The 16,983-nt window shown below is 40.2% G+C and overlaps 1 protein-coding gene across 5 annotated transcripts in view; it reads right to left on the reverse strand.

Moving 5' to 3' along the window:
- The window catches only part of LOC113403174 (actin-binding LIM protein 2), a 69,252-nt gene that overhangs the window by 9,000 nt on the left and 43,269 nt on the right, over nt 1-16,983 (reverse strand). For all 5 annotated transcript variants that reach the window (XM_064218756.1, XM_026643633.2, XM_064218753.1 and 2 more), the window contains exons 2-6: nt 2,751-2,911; nt 2,271-2,389; nt 1,795-2,039; nt 784-1,004; nt 271-441 (exon numbers count right to left, since the gene is read on the reverse strand). In XM_064218756.1, the coding sequence (XP_064074826.1) occupies nt 271-441; nt 784-1,004; nt 1,795-2,039; nt 2,271-2,389; nt 2,751-2,911 (917 nt within the window). The remainder of the gene's footprint in view (nt 1-270; nt 442-783; nt 1,005-1,794; nt 2,040-2,270; nt 2,390-2,750; nt 2,912-16,983) is intronic.

Consider the following 16,983-nt stretch of genomic DNA (forward strand, 5'->3'; position numbering starts at 1 on the left):
ACGGCGTCAACGGGCGTCGCCGACGACACTCCGCGACGGCAGCGGCGGAGTGTCGTCGGCGACGCCCGTCCGATACGCTAAATTACGAGGACTTCGACAGTATTCAGTCACAATAGAGATCAGAAATGGTACGACGTTCCCGTATACTGCGAAACGCTCAGAACTAAATAATAAACAAAAATATTAAAAGTCACTATCGTAGATTAACAGAGTATCCGCATGCAGGCGAGCGGGGCCGCCAATGAAGGCGAGGGGGAGCAGCGGGCGCACCTGCAGCTCGGAGGAGGCGCGCTCGAGGTCGAGCGGCGCGTGCGGCGCGGGCCCGCAGCGCGGGTGCCAGATGGCGGCGCCCTGCAGGAACATCTCCTCGCCGTCGCCGAACGGGTCGCCGCACTTGCTGCAGCGCGCGCACGTGGGGTGGAAGTGGTGGTTGTCGCCGGCCTGTCGGGGGCGGGGCGCTCGTGTACACACTTCTATGGAGCCGACGGTTTGCAGTGGTTCGGTCAAAACGCGTCTTACTCGAATCGATCGATCGGACTGAGAACTCGTAGCTTCCGGGAAGCTTCGTTTCGTCATGACCGATGACGAGTTTTCGGTAGTTTCGGGTAGGGCACAAAGATGTAAATCATCAGATTCTCTTTCGCTTCCTCGTCTAAGTGTCTCCTCCGACCGATAGATTCGTTCAGAAATATAGACGCCGTTCACAAAATACTGCCACGATTCGCATCCGTAGCTTGCTTTTATTTTATTCAGTAATGTCGAACGTTTGTCGCGTCCACCCACCTGCAGCACCTTCCCGGAGATGTACCGCTGGCAGTAGGCGCAGCGCACGCCGTAGAGGCGCTGGTAGTCGCGCTCGCAGTAGGGCACGCCCGCGCGGCCCATGTACTCGCCCTGCAGCACGGCGCCGCACTCGCCGCACGCGAAGCACCACGTGTGCCACTGCCGCTCCAGCGCCACCAGCGCCTGCCCCTCCGACAGCTCCTGGCCGCAGCCCGCGCACTCTGCGACCCGACGCCGACGGAGATGTTACACGAACGACTGTGCTCATATTTGCGGGCACGAGTCGGCCGAGTTGCAATTATAATCAAAACATTTTGCGTGACTGTCCCGAGTGCGATACTCAATTATTATAAATTGAGAATACTCGTTTTTAAGAAACGTGTTTTGGCTCGTATAAAAAAGTATACTTACGAAATAAAAACGTGTTCAATTTAAAGTAATTGTTACGGCATCAAAAATGATTCAAAGATATCTTGACATGTCAAGTTTGACAATGTGACCTTCAAATAAGTAGGCGGTCGGCTAGGAGTGTACCTTAGATGTTTTGAATGATTGCTCGACGCAGAAATATTTACACAAACCCAAACAAAGTTTAATTGAATGTGAATAAGAAATATCGTTGTTTTTCATTTACCCTAAAATGCCAGCGACACAAATTGTGGCAAATTATATTCGCCCCCTGTACTTGCGAAAGAAATGAATACCGTGGCGAGTATCATCTTTCAATATGTCGTTTAGGGAGGGTGAGCGGACGAGTGGACATCGCTGATCGTCATTTCGCGCTCAATCGCCTCCGCCGAGGGGACAGTATCGAAACTGTACAGTTTCGAGTTAAGCTTAACAAAAAACACCAATACCAGAAGGGCTTTTTAATATAATTAATAAAATTCGTTGAATTACTGCAAGTATTAGATAAGCTCAATATCGAGCGCTCAAGGGACTCCGTTTTTTACGTTACACACTTCAGACTATTATTCAAGGTATCGCAGAGAGCTTACGTTAAGGACTCACCGTTGGGGTCCGGCTGCCGCTGGTCCCGATCGCGGCCGGAGCCGGGCGAGCCGGGCGTAATGGGCGAGGAGGGCGGCTCGGGCGAGGAGGGGGAGGCGCCGGGCGCGGTCGCCGCAGGTGCGCGCGGCGACGCGAGCGGCGATCGCGCCGCCCGCGCCGTCTGCTTCTGCGGCGCACTCGTGCACGCCGCGCACACCACCTCGCTGCCCGTGTACGTCACCTTCTCACCAGACGGGAACGCGCGTCTTCGAAATGACGTTCAGTGTTATTAGGTTCGATCGCGAAAGACCGACTAAGATTAAGGCCCCGGTAAAATATTTTGTAACAGTTTAAAAAAAAATCCATGTATATAATGTAGATGCTGAAAACGAAAGTACTCCCGTTAATGGTGTTGATACTTGTTGAATCGCAATGAATCATAATTATATACATATAATTGACTGCCAAAAGTTAAAATTCAACGATAGCACACGTACTGGCATCTTGCGCAAGTGAAACATTTCTGGTGGTAGGTGTTTCCGAGAGCGGAGACCACCTCGCCCTCTACGTACTGGTTGCACGCCGCACACCTCGTGCCGAATGCCCTTTGGTAGTCCTGCAAACGATACAACGATCACTTTACTACGTCTTGAACAAACAATAACGTACGTGCAACGTACTCATCAACATCTCGACGTAACAAGACACTATGCGTGTACAGGGTAAGGTTGCGATCATTGGATCGCTTTGGTTAGAAAACTATAAAATCTCGAGAACGATTTGTTTTGACTGTTACTCCTGTAACAATAAAACTATGCAATTAACGTTATCCGTTCAACATAACATGATGCCTATTTGTACAAATTCAATACTTTTTCAAAACTGACCCTCACCGGCAGCAGTGTTGCGAGGTTTTGTATACAATGTGGAGTAAACATTTTGATACTCCATTAATATAATAAGCGTTTTAGGAATACCTGTGGACAGTAGTAGTACCCGTCCTTGCAGAAGAAGCCGCCGCGAGCGAGCGACGCGGAGCAGGTACGGCACGTGAAGCACGCCATGTGGAAGTACTTGTCTGACACGCGCAGCACTTCGCCGCTGCACTTGCCGGCGCACGCGCCGCACACCACCCGGCCTGCAAGCAACATCACGTTTCGTTTCGTTATTCAAACTATACACAAGTTTAATACATTATACTGTTCATGGTTCACTTCGGTTGAAGAGTATGTGTGACTTTACTAGACTGAAATATTAACCCCGTTTTTCAATATTTCTGTTTTACTTCAGTTTTGACCCAAAATAGTTGAGCCATACGCCCAATCTTGTATCATAAATTTCTTACTTCTCAATATAGAATGTAATAGAATATACAGAAGCATTTTCAGTAGGGCGAGCGACTGGTGGCTGCATATTTCTGCGCCGGCGGATGATTCGATTAATTGAAGCAAACGTACCGCGCCCGCTGCCCCCGCGCCGCGTCGCCCTTCTGCCACCCCATTATAATATGTTCAATGTTTGAGGAGCCACGCGCGTGGGGACCGCGTGTGTAGCTAACTCGAGGTCCAACTTCATCCAATTGACCCGATTCGTGAAGTTGTTATTTGTTAATTTTCACCGATTTTCAAACAATTAAATAATTGAATAATTGAATGTATGGATGTTATAAAGGTGAAATTACAGCTAAATAACATACCGGCTGAATATATAAAATTGCTACACCATTGCCTAGAGACCAGTTACTTTGTTTACCAAGGCGAGTACTACCTGCAGATAGATGGTGTGGCAATGGGGAGTCCAGTCGCTCCTCTAGTCGCCAACATCTGGATGGAACATTTCGAGGAGATAGCCATGTCAACGGCAAAGGCTGTAACTACTATTAAACTGTGGAAGAGGTATGTAGATGACGTATTTGCTATCATAAAGGGGGACAGTGATAGTGCAACGAATTGCTTAAATCATTTGAACAGCATCCACAGCAAAATTAAATTCACCTGTGAAATGGAGAAGAACAGAAAAATGGCATTCCTTGATGTTGAAATTGGAGTACGTATGGACGGCTCTGTGAGCCATACTGTCTACAGGAAAACAACGCATACCGACCGATATCTTCATGCTAACTCACACCACCATCCTCGACACTTAAACGCTGTAGTAGCATCTTTGACCAATCGCGCATATGACCTTTGTGATGAAGACCACCTACAATCTGAGCTAGCACACGTTGAAAAGGTCCTACAGCGGAATGGATATAAAGTGGGAAACACAGCTACACGGGATCATAAGTTACTGCGACAGTACAGGGTTGAAAGACAACCAGCATTTATGCCATATGTTAAAGGAGTGACAGATAAGATAGCTAGAGTCCTGGGCAAATATGCGGTGAAGACTATCTTCACTCCTTTCAAGAAGATAGGGCAAATGTTGCGTTCACCTAAAGATAGCTTTCCCCTGGAAAAACCCGGAGTTTACAAAATCGACTGTAGTTGTGGTAAATCCTATGTTGGACAGACGAAACGTACGGTATCTTGTCGTATCAACGAACATATCAAGGCGGTAAAAAACAATGATACCAAGAAATCAGCCATCGCGGAACATCTTCTGGAAGCCGGACCGAACCATTGGATCGAGTTTCATAATGCTCAGATACTCGCGACAGAACGCCATTACATACCCCGACTGGTACGAGAAGCCATTGAAATTACTAAATATAGTAATTTCAATAGGGAAGATGGGTTTCAACTGTCAAAAGTATGGAATCCAGTGATAAAATTATGCAAACCCTTGAATAATAATATAAAAAATTCGCGAATCGATACGGTGAGTTTCGTTTGTAAAACACGGGATCGAGTTTCGAGTGTAAATAAAACAAATAGTAGGGGTGAAAGTGACAGTGGTAGTGGTAACCAGTGTTTACGCAGCAAACGTACGAGAAAGGAGGTAGTCCGATATGGACACTTCTAATGCCGTCAACATCTACCCGCAAACGTCAGTCTCGTGAACAAGACATTCGTAGATAATGTCGAAATATCGAGCTCCACCAAATAAAAATAAAAAACATGGTAAATATCCCGTTTTAGATACTGTTAGTAATTAAATAATTGTATTTAATGAATATACCGCTGCAATTTAATTGGTGAAAATAGTTACGACTAAGTCTCTTGTCTGCCTGGTTCTTTCTTAACAGAATCTACTATCTAATAAAATCTGTAAATTGACGATTCAAAAGCGCGAGTATCCAAAGTCAAAATCATAAATTTAACTTAATCATGTACCTACTTGGATAAATCCAAACATACTGTATGTTTGGATTTTAATCGAAGATCGTTTTGTATTTTGTATAGTTACGCAAATTTGCCGCAAAACGCACCGATAAGGTACGTTTCGCGTTGGTGTCGACTGTCGGGCGTTAGGCCTATGTCCTTCCCTAGCGTTCAAGCTTGCTTCGTACCAAATTCCATCAAATACGGTTCACTGGCTTGGCCGTAAAAGAGCAACAGACAGACAGAAAGGCGGACAGGCTACTTTCACATTTATAATATTAGTATAGATGACGACAATCCTTACTGAATTACGTGAATAATAATTATTATTAATTACTGACATGTGGGGTGGACATTATTTAAATCAATCCAGGGACGTTCTATAATATAAATAACAGGTTTGTCAGTACATTATCTCTGTATTCTCTTCTCTCTCTTTTTGTTACAGACCTATTTGATATTAATCTTCACTCGTATGTCACCAACAGAGTCTAATTTAGGAAGTCGTTTTTAAAGTACATTTAACCAATTTTTATTTTTGTATCATTTGGAATATACCATTATATGCGCTGGCCCCCGGCGGTAAAAAAGATAAAATCGTGATTGGGTCTCCATAACTGAGAATAAGTTTAATAGTAACCGATACTAAGCACAAGCGCGGCGCAACTTATAAAGAATTGGCGCTACACAGAAAATTGAACGCCAACTGATCGGTCGTAGATTCAGACGTAAATAATTTCCGGGGAAAAGATGAATAGTGGTAATCCTAATATAAAGACAATCATCTGTTTCGATCGTGCCGCGTCCGAGACGCGAGTCACGAGGACGCGACAGTCACGATCCTGCGCGATCACTCCCCGGACAAGTCTGCATCGGAACTGGGAGTATACTTACATTAAAGAGATTTTTGATTAAGTCGGACCGTAATACACGTATAGGTTCCCAGGTTTTTTTTTTATTTACTTTACAACATCCACGGGCTCACAGTTGCCCGTGTCTTTTTTTACATTTTATTTTTATAAATTGTGGCGTTATTTTATATTTTTACTGAACATCAGCAGATCTTCGCTGGACTTCGAGCTTGTCGTCTTCTTGGAAGACGTGGCCCACACTGACATTTTTTTTTCTATTTAATATAATATATAAATAGTCCATAATAAATAAAATATGATAATATATAATATATAAAAATACTGTATATGGTGATTTTTTTTTTTTTTTAATCCTAATAACTGCAACCCAGCGGGCCCCGCTCCGTGCTCGATCAGAAAGAGCACAGCCTCGGCGACTCTGATGTCGCGTTTATGTATAGATGTCTTGAGGCTGTGCTCTAGGATGGTCTTTTCTGAAACACCCGCCGCTCGGCCGACGAATCTGCCGCTAGCGTCGCTACCATCGTCCGTGTAATAGACACAGGTGTTAGTGTGTCTAGTGATTGCCACAACTGCGCGAGGAACACTTTCGTGTATACGGAGCCTAACATTCTTCGACTGGACTATGATAACGTCGCCGTAGGTCTGTCCCTGAGATTCGTGGATGGTCATGACGCTTGACCCTTCACCTTTTCCGTATCCCTGGTCCATCAGGAGTTTCTTTTCCTCCTGCGTATGTAGGTTCCCAGGTTCAGATTATTTACTCACAGTTGGGCAAAATACCATGGAATACTGTGCTGATGAAAGAGCGGATTTGAACTCGCGATCTTCGTATCCACGTGTTCCCAGATTATTCGAGATACGTTGCCAGATATAGTTCAATGAGTTCGCTGACCTATCGCGGCATATCTAATCCCTAGAGATCATTGAATTTTCAGTGGAAAAAATAAGGACGGCATCAACAACCAAAATTAATTTGAAAAATTTCAATGATGATAATTATTTGGCTGGTGCTTGTAATGTTCGGGGTTGCACACAATTATTAGATCTTTATTTACATTAAACATGAGGTATATTGAGTCGGTACATTGCTGTTTATATTTAACCAGGTGATAACGCATACCTTAGTTGTACTAACGCAGATAAAGACGCTATCGAATGTCATATCTTATCTAAATCCTATCCGCCTCCAATTTTTGCAACTCGTTCATGAAATACGTATTGTAAGTTACAAAGGAGAGGAATTTAATATTTAACAATGAATAATTTAATATTGTAGTAATGTCTTCTTTTTCAAAACAGCTCATATTGAATATTTTACTATCGTTCGCTTGATCATTTGCGATAAACGAGAGGTTTTTGATTGGGCTTTATTTTTTATTTTAGGAACACATGGTCACATAATGGTAAATATAAAACATATTCTCATCGCTCATCATTTAGGACGGACCTCAGCAGTACAGAATATTTACATTCGGTTCATAATCGCACATGACGGGAGAGAGTTCAGGCGCAGGACTAATGACTTTCTAAGACAAAAGATTGTTGACTTCTCTACTTGACTACTCTACTAGACTAGCAGTTCGTAACAGTAATACCTATATTTTCCGCCCAACGCCGAATTTAATTACTATATTACTATGTTACTTGTCGCTTCGTCAGGAAACAAATGAAGCTCATTTTTGTTTTTTTATTTCAAAAATTGCCAGCACCAAATATAAATAACTAATATTTATTTGAGTACTTAATTTTAAACATAAAGTAGAATAATAACTAAATCCATCGTCTATGGGTATTTTTAGAGATGCATAAGGTAATTATTTGTTAAATATGTTATTTTAATTCAAAGTTCAAGTAATTAAAAAAAATTAAATACCAAAATACGAGACAAACGTACTGCGTATTGAGTTTCGTTTAAATTTAAAAATTGTTTAAATTTAGTATTATTCAAGTGCATGGAATCTTAATGACGGAGCTTTAAGATCAATTTTATGAATTAATTATTAAACGTTGTATACGCCAATAAATTATCATTAATGAGAGTCAATTCACCTGCCGTTTCGATAGACACAAATTTTTTCTCGCTCGTGACTCACTCGTCCGATGAGACTGGTTTTTGTTTCTGGTTTTTATGCGAGCTCCCGATCTTCGAAAACGTGATCGATGGTTTATACGCGATGTTATGATTTAATAGCGTTTAATGGCAGCGCGTCGAACTTACGTTACGTACACATTTCTCGGTATGAAGTTTTATACCATTTTGTTATTTTAAATACTTACTAATATATGAAACTCTTTCGTGTCCAAAATATATATAACTTTATTGGTATTTGATTAACATCTAGACGCGAGTTCTGCGGCAGACATGTTTAATATCATCATGTAAAATGTTAATTTAAATTCGCTTGTAACATTCCACTAACTAAACAAGTACAATTATTTTGATTTGAAATAAGTTATTTTAAAGTCTTGATACAATATTGTCTCCCAGTTTCAGGAGTCCTAGTCCCCGCGCGGAATGCGTCTCTGGAATTCCAGCTGGCGTCAGGCCAAATCCTCTCGCTATATTTAGAGCATTCCGTCTGCGGACTACGGCTTAGCTCAGGGATCCCCTTTATGTTCACATTTTAGATAAGACATTCAATGCATAGCGAGTTACTGTGAAAAACACTTAGTAGTCGATCACTTTCCTCTTTAAAACTCAGTGGATGGTTATAGGAAAATAATATACCATGCTAAGACGCTCTAGTTACGAAGTCTGATAGTATATATATATATTCACTACACGCAACTCGAGAGTGGAATAGTGAAAGTAACAACAGTCCCGCTGCAAGGTGGGTAAATTATATCGTCCTCCACAACTTCGCGTGTTGGCGATACCGTAACAAAGCGCAACGAGGCCCGAGGGACCGCATTGTGAACTGGACATTACGCAGCGGCCCCCGGGAAGACATTCAAGGATTCGCGCTGTGGCAATCTTGATGAGATGCCTCTTCTACGACCTGTTTACTTTTACTTGCCAGCTTCAGGCAGCACGTGTGTTATTTATGAATTAAAGTTGATTAAAAGAGAAAACCCGAAATCATCTTTAAGAGGACTGTTATATGGTACATGTCTAAACGCTGCGGTTTTTCTGCCCGCTATCGACGGAACAACTACAACAGATATAACAGATTTAACACGAGTATCTGTGTGTGTAACAGACGCATCTCCGCCCCTTACTATACCCCGATACATTTGGTAGGGAGTCGTTCCACCGACTGCACCATCTCGCTCCTTTATATAAGTAGTAACGCCTATTTACGAAGACGCCAATTACACAGACAATAGGCGCAGGACGTCCAACTAATTATGATCTCATGCAAACATAATGGATCGATTACGATTACTCGTGTGTTGCATTATTATTATACGAGTACAATACAAGCAACTGAGTATCGTGAAGTTTAATTAGATACTGACTCGTTTGATCTTATCGCTTTTGACAACGCTCTTTAATCTGATGAACGTATAATACGAAATACAGATTTATTTTAAAGAATATAAAAATGGAAGTTTTATACATTATTATAAAAAAACCCAGCCAAGTGCGAGTCGGACTCGCTCACGAAGGGTTTCGTCCCATTATCTATAAAAACGGCAAAAAAAATCAAGTCTATTATGTTGCAGTCCCCCTTGAATATCTATTTTATTCTGTCTTTGTAGTTATAGCGACCACAAAAATATATATAGTGAATGTTTCAACTATCTAACGATCACGGTTCATGCGATACTGCCTGGTGACGAACAGACAGCGAAGTCTGAGTAATACCTTAAAAAAATTATAAAAGTGTTATAAGGTTATTGAGGGTATGCCACAGAGTATCGTTTTTACGCCCTACCTACCTGTTTGAACGTGGTTTGTACGCGTGATTAGATTTGAATTTAAACAAAATTACAAGAAAGTCGTCGACGAACCGTATAATCCACGTGTGAAACATTATCAACCAAAGCGGTAGTTTTTTGTTTCGGGAACTTAGTTAGATATACATCATAGTAGATGGTGTCCAAAGATACGGTAATTGACAGCTCCTGGCCGTCGCACCGAGACCTCTCGATACTCGACAGTCGACAGTCGACACTCGGAAATTGATATCCAGTAAAGTTTCATCGCACTCCTTCTTTATAATTGTAACTGGATACCATTTGTAGATATACATAAGTACCGCTACGGCCTAAAACATTTGATTAGATTACAAGAAATACAAATACTTTTATCTAAGATTTTACTAATTGTGTCGAAACACATGCTTCTTGGTGGTGAAGTAAGTTTGTAACAAGAATTGACCTAACCACTTCGCTTAAATAACTTGAAGAATATGATTATAACTTAAAATATACTTAAAGCCATATTAGTTGCGTTATTTGGAAAAACTTTACTGCGGTAGAGCTTTGCTTTTACTTCCCGCGCCAACACACTACGGGAACAAGTGAATTGATATTTAATAACAAGGATTCCATATTCAACACTCGTTTAAAATTCTTTAGAATTGTCGGTCACAATACAATACAGTAATGAAGCGAGTGAGGGTGGCGCGGCTCGGAAATTACTCCTTTCGGTGTAAAATGTACATTGAATTTAATATTGAAATCCTATTTCTGTATCCGAGTCGCTGCGAACTTCAGATCCTTTACGAATTTAATGGAAGTTCATGTGCATTAGATATTCCTATAGCTTCGTATAGTTAAATGTTTTTATTTTATTTGACTTGAAACGTACAGATAGGCCGCCCGTTAGTGACTTTTTACAGACGCTGGTATTGCAAGAAATATATTCAACTATTTATTTAATGTCACTTTCCTATACTCGATGGTAGGTAGCTTTGTGTAAGCCCGCCTAGGTAGGTACTATCAACTCATCAGATATTCTACCGCCTAACAGAAGAGTTGTGTTCCGATTTGAAGGGTGAGTTAGCCAGTGTAACTACAGGCACAGGGGACATAACATCTTAGTTGCCAAAGTTGGTGGCGCATGGGCGATGTAAGGGATGGTTAATATTTCTTACTTCGTTATTGTCTATGAGTGGTGGTGAACACTTACCATCAGGTGCCCCATATGCTCGCCCACCGTCCTATATTTAAAAAAAAAACTTGTACCTTGTGTTACAATACAAGCTGCAAGTTTTTTTGTGCTGGGTTGAGCAGGGCTAGGCTCACTCACCCTTCAAACTAGATGTGTTCTAGTCTAGGAAAGATATTTGGCGGTGAAATAACTATTGGTGCTAACCACAATGCCCAGCACACCGGTGGAAAAGAGTTGAATTGATATGTTCTATAAACCTAAAACTGCAAGTACAATCAATGATATCGGTTACACCAATGCTCGCTCGGCTCGGGTCGAGGTAAAAAAAGTGTTATGAAGAAATAAATGTAACGGTAAAGTAAAAAACAACAGTTAATTGACTGCCAACTTCGCGTCAATCGCGACGAGCCATCTGAAACGCTATCAATAGTTTTAGACCGCGTCTGAGTTCGTGAACATTCACAAGCGACTAGAGAACATCACGCGTACAGATCAGAAAAAACAGCGACGTAACGACGACGTAGCCACGTATGGCCAGCGAGGGAAGACCTCCTCTCTTCTTTTGGAACTTATTTCACACATAGCGCCATTTCAGTAAAATTCGAATTCATGCAGGTATCGACGTTATTTTGCTTTACAAGATATTATCAACACAAGTTGAGCTCACGGGCCGCAGCCTTAGTTTAAGGTACGTGCAATAGTCGCGGGCGGCGGGACACCTCGCACTCATATGAGCACAATAATACACAAGTGTGTTTGAATAAAAATGTAGTTAGTCGGTTCAAAACCGAGAGTGAACATTCTAATACATCAGTGTTCATGACACAACAAATATTTCACACAAACACACGACGATCTGTATTGGCTGGAGAGGGAGGGTCGTGACCTATGTACACACTCGTATTTTGTAGAACCTTTGGTCCCAGGATTTATACAAAAGAGCATCGGGCTACAAATATACTCCGATCGTTAAATGAAATATAACATAAAGCAAATATATATAAATATAATGATGTCAGACGGAGTGATGGCGTAGGCAATATCTGTTATTTGTTAGGTCTTTAACTAGACTTTAATAGGAGCTTTAATTGCCTGTAAAATATATTATTCTATGAAGTCTAATTATAAGTATCGTATTGTAATTATAATACAATCACTTCTCTGGTACATTTAAATGGGGATTTAACGACAATCTACTTCAATATTTTTAATTTAATATATTGATCGAAGAGTATCCGCTACTATTTTACAGTATCGGTAGGCGTGCGGGCAAATGGACTGTTTGATGGTAAATGGCCACCACTAAATGTAGACATAGGCATCGTAAGAAATTTTAATCATTTCGTACATCACCAACGCGTCACCAACCTTGGAAACTGAGATATTATGTCCCTAGTGTCTGTATTTAATAGCTCACTTACTGTTTAATCTAGAACACAACCATAAGTACTAAATGTTGCTGCTTGGCTATGGAATATAATTTTTCATACAATTATTACAAATCTCCATAAATGAACGTTAAGTAATTAAAATAAAACATAATAGCAATCAGTCAATCAAAACATATTTTATTCGAGTAGGCTTTTACAGGCACTTTTGAATCGTCACTTAACAAACTATATTAGCGATACAACACTTCCAGATGTACGCGCTGCGGGTACCGCTGGCGGTAGATATCACGGGAGGAGTCAGTACCGCATCAGATAACGCGACAGTGATATCATCAGTTATCTGCGATACCGTTAAATCCGAGGCGATGCCATCGCTCTGGTATCGCATCGATATTAGATCAACTATGTGTGTGCTACGACGGGTATAACAAAAACAACATAAACTTTGTTCAAATACTCTCAGAGGCACACTTTCATAGTAATATTGCAACAATAATAATTTAACGTAAAACAACAACTAACACTGGAACACAACATTCCAGGTCAAAGATAAACTATAAAAATAAAAACAAAAAAAGATAAACCAAGCACAGCCTCCGGCCAACGTACATTTGGAGATAATGATTATTTAGATAATTAATAAGATTCCAATCAGACACCATGTTATATACCATTGATATACATTATGAAATAATTGTTTGAGCAAACGAGACGCTACGAAGGCTAAGTCTCCAGCATGTATTGGAGGCCAGCGATCCGAGTACAATAGAAAGTGACCGACACTTAACAAGGGCTAATTGTAAGCTGTAACGTTTATAACGCAGTGCATCAATAATTGCCTACAAGTCGTGCGTGAAGTGTCCGACAACAACAGTCAACAAAAGCTGATATAAATTAACTTAATCAGCGCTTAGCTTACGACTATACTTTCACTGGGTACCATAGATACTATATATAGACACTAGTTTAGGTAGAGGATAGGTAAAATAATAAGTCAATCATCGGGTGTAAAGTAAATCATGAGGATGATTACGTCGATACAAAATGCTATCAGTTGAAAATATAAGTTAAAGTTATTTTGCTTTAAATATAGCCTGATGATTTTCTCCGAAGACTCCGGCCCCAGCGACTATAATCTAGATTATAGTGTAAAAGTCTGCGACGTGCATTCAATATTTCCATGCGACATCAATCCGGCTTGACCGAAAAGAGCTCAACCGCAAGAGCCTTGGAAAGGCACCGGCTTCATGAGCTTTTCGAGGCAGATGTTAACTCTACCAAACTTTGAGCTGCTAATTGGGATTTCAAAACAGAGAAACACTATCACTCTTATTGGCCTGCAATTGTAGTCTAATAAATAACCACTAGGCTAACGTAGTAATGTGGTGACAGACAAAAGTACTATACTTCCCGAGAAAATTACTGGATATGACGTAGCAACAATCGCCTGTATCCTGAATCAACATACGGCGTACTTTATGGGTCCGAAAATAATGGAGGACGGTCAATGAACTGTATTTATGTATCCCAAGTTCACACGAACATACTTAAAAACATATTTTTACAAAATATTAAAGTTTTTCTTACTATCAACGACCCTATAACTAACATATTAATCAGACTTTTTTCGAGCAACTTTTGAAGCTTATAGCTTATAGCTTCATCTCTAATTTATTCTTATAATTATTATCACTGATTACATAAAAATAAGCAATCATCTTGTGAACATACATAGCATTGTTGTAATTTTAACGAATGCAGCATTAGGTACCATTAGCCGCAATAACAAGGCTGCCATAAACCTACACAAGACAGAACGTCGCGCACGGGGGCGGTGCGGAATGCAATATTGTCTATATCTACTGAACGCGTTCTGACAACGTCAACATTAGCGAGACCGCAAGTCACGTCGCGCGCGTCGAAGACTTTAGTGCAACCTATCATTTATCGTGATGGAGAAACCTGCGACAAATTGTGATGTCAATCAAAGCAAGCGCCTCCAGCATTTGCTTTCGACGCAACTTCGCGAATACGAAATGTGTGACCTGTGTGATATTTAATAATATGAGAAGAATCATAAATACGTATATTACTTAAGCAAACTTTATCTGATGGATTGATAAATCCCTCAATTCTATAATTTCAATCAACCTAATATTTAGGGAAATATCGCTCCATCACGTCCAGACTTTTTCTACAAACAATAAATACAATGAAACTGAGATTGATATTGGATATGTTTATTTGCAATATCAACATAAAATACGTTAACATAAACCCAAGCAAGTTATAAAATAAAGATTTACATACGACAAACATTAAAATGGCAATATACACACACAGGCACACTAAATTACCGAGACGTCAAAGTGATTGATGGTGCAACGGACGAAGAGATTGGACAGCGTTGTCTATTGTTGTCAGCACTTGTGAGCAAACTTAACGCTTTTCTTATACGCGCCTCTATACGATACCATTCACTAACGATACGACATCAAAGAACGCGACAACATCAAGACAGTGAAAAAGTGTTATGAGACTAATGAGCTCAGAGTGGCCGACGACTTAATCCTGGGAGAATCTTGAGTGCATTGAGAGAGTTATTCGAGGCGACAGACCTTTGCCGTTTAAAACACTCGTTCTGAAATGTTTAGGTAGTTCAAACAGTTTATGGATACGGATGTTACATTATTTATCTTTCTGTTTTTGTAAAGAAGCAAAATAAGTGGAACACCACACATAACACGTACCAGAGTTCATCAAGAATTGCACTTTTGCGGTTGGAATTGACAAATGAGCGAATGGTATTGAAAGGACTAAAAAACATTGTAAATTTCAATTCATCGACAGCTAGAAATTCTTACTATTAAGCAATTACAGTAATTATCGGAGTACATGACCTATAATTCAAGTGAGGCGATGCAGGCGACAAGGGTCAATTAGCCATTACAGCAATTCTAACGGTATATGGGTCAGAATTCGCGTCGTGGGCGGCTTCGGAGTAACACGACTTAATGCGGTAGAGCAGATAGATAATGTCTATTTGTTTAAGAAATAATGCCCATAAAATACATTTCAGACAATCTCAATCTTGAATAATGTATCCGAATGCATGGGCAATGGTAAATTTATGACCGACGGAAGTTCGTTGCAGGCGCAGGCTATCTAGACAACACATCGCTCGGTTTGAATTACGTTCACAGGGAAATCGCAGCATCAAAGGAGATACGAGTTTAGTTTAGATCTACTACAGTTTCAATCAACAATGGTAGGCTTAGTTCAAAATATAAATACGGGTCGCTAGATACGTACACAGATGTATCGCGAAACAAACTCGAAAGGCGCGTATGGTAGCATCGAAAAGATTGCAACAGGTGAACATTAATGTAGATTAAGTATTACGACCAAACTACCCAAAGGAATTGGTGATATGCCAACTTGCCTTTGAAGGATTTATATATATATATATATATATATATATATATATATATATATGTATGTATGTATGTATGTATGTATGTATGTATGTATGTATGGATTTATATGTAAAAAAGCGCTCCTGCTGTGGCGCGAAGTGCAAACTCATAGCTAGAGTTGTATCACGTGTACGTAGTTCCCAGTAAGGGTCTCCTAGTTACATAATTAAAATGCGCGTGCTGCAAACAACATTCCTTGATTTCTCCACAGAACACCTGCACATGTAGCTGTGCTTTATCAACGACACTAAAAATTTAAATACTAAAACCTAAATTCACACATTTTTTTAAATTTAACTTTACAATTATAATTCGTATTTTTTATACATTACGAGCATTTAAGGAAGTGACTGAAGGCTAATTGTAAGAGGAGAGGAAATAAGATAATTATCAATCGGTATCGGACCAGCTTTCTCTGTCTGGAGTGGAGAAAGCGCTGGAAGATTTACCAAGACAGCAATAACAGCAATATTGAACTATGGAAGTGGGTAGATTCATCCATCAATGTGTAGGATGTTTTTTGATTTTCACAAAACTCATTTAAACCAGTTAAGGGAAGACTTATAAGATCCCGTTTAAATCTAGACCAGCAACTTGCAACTTTAATGAATAATTATCAATAACACTTCATAAGAAGGATGAGGCTGGATCTTCAACCGTCGACGACGTAATCTATGAGAAGATAAAAATAAAAACTAGTACAAGCTGTTTCTTGGAAGCTGAGTAACCGAGTGATCTGTCACAAACTCGGTGAGTCGGGAAATACTTACGTGGAAATAATTATTGTGTAACAAAAAAAGAACATCTCATACTTTACAGATCCTATTTACATCCATTCGGATGCCTCAGGTTTTTGTTACATAATTGAATGATACGGTCATTATGATTATCCTTATTATTTTACTATAAAATGATCAGTTATTTAACGATGTATGACGAAATCAATATATAGCTCTTCCCATGCGTTGTGTACTACACAGTACTTTGAAATAATTTAATAAATGATTATAAATAACTCATACTATATTAATAGCGCAAGTCGATTTTTTGTCCCAGTGATTATTGGACGATGGCTGCACATAAAAAATCGGTTAGTCTCATTTTGAAGAGTTTTAGCCGTAGATGTGCAGAAAATTAAAGAGGATT

Source organism: Vanessa tameamea, chromosome 24 (genome assembly GCF_037043105.1).
Source record: "Vanessa tameamea isolate UH-Manoa-2023 chromosome 24, ilVanTame1 primary haplotype, whole genome shotgun sequence".
NCBI lineage: Eukaryota > Metazoa > Arthropoda > Insecta > Lepidoptera > Nymphalidae > Vanessa > Vanessa tameamea.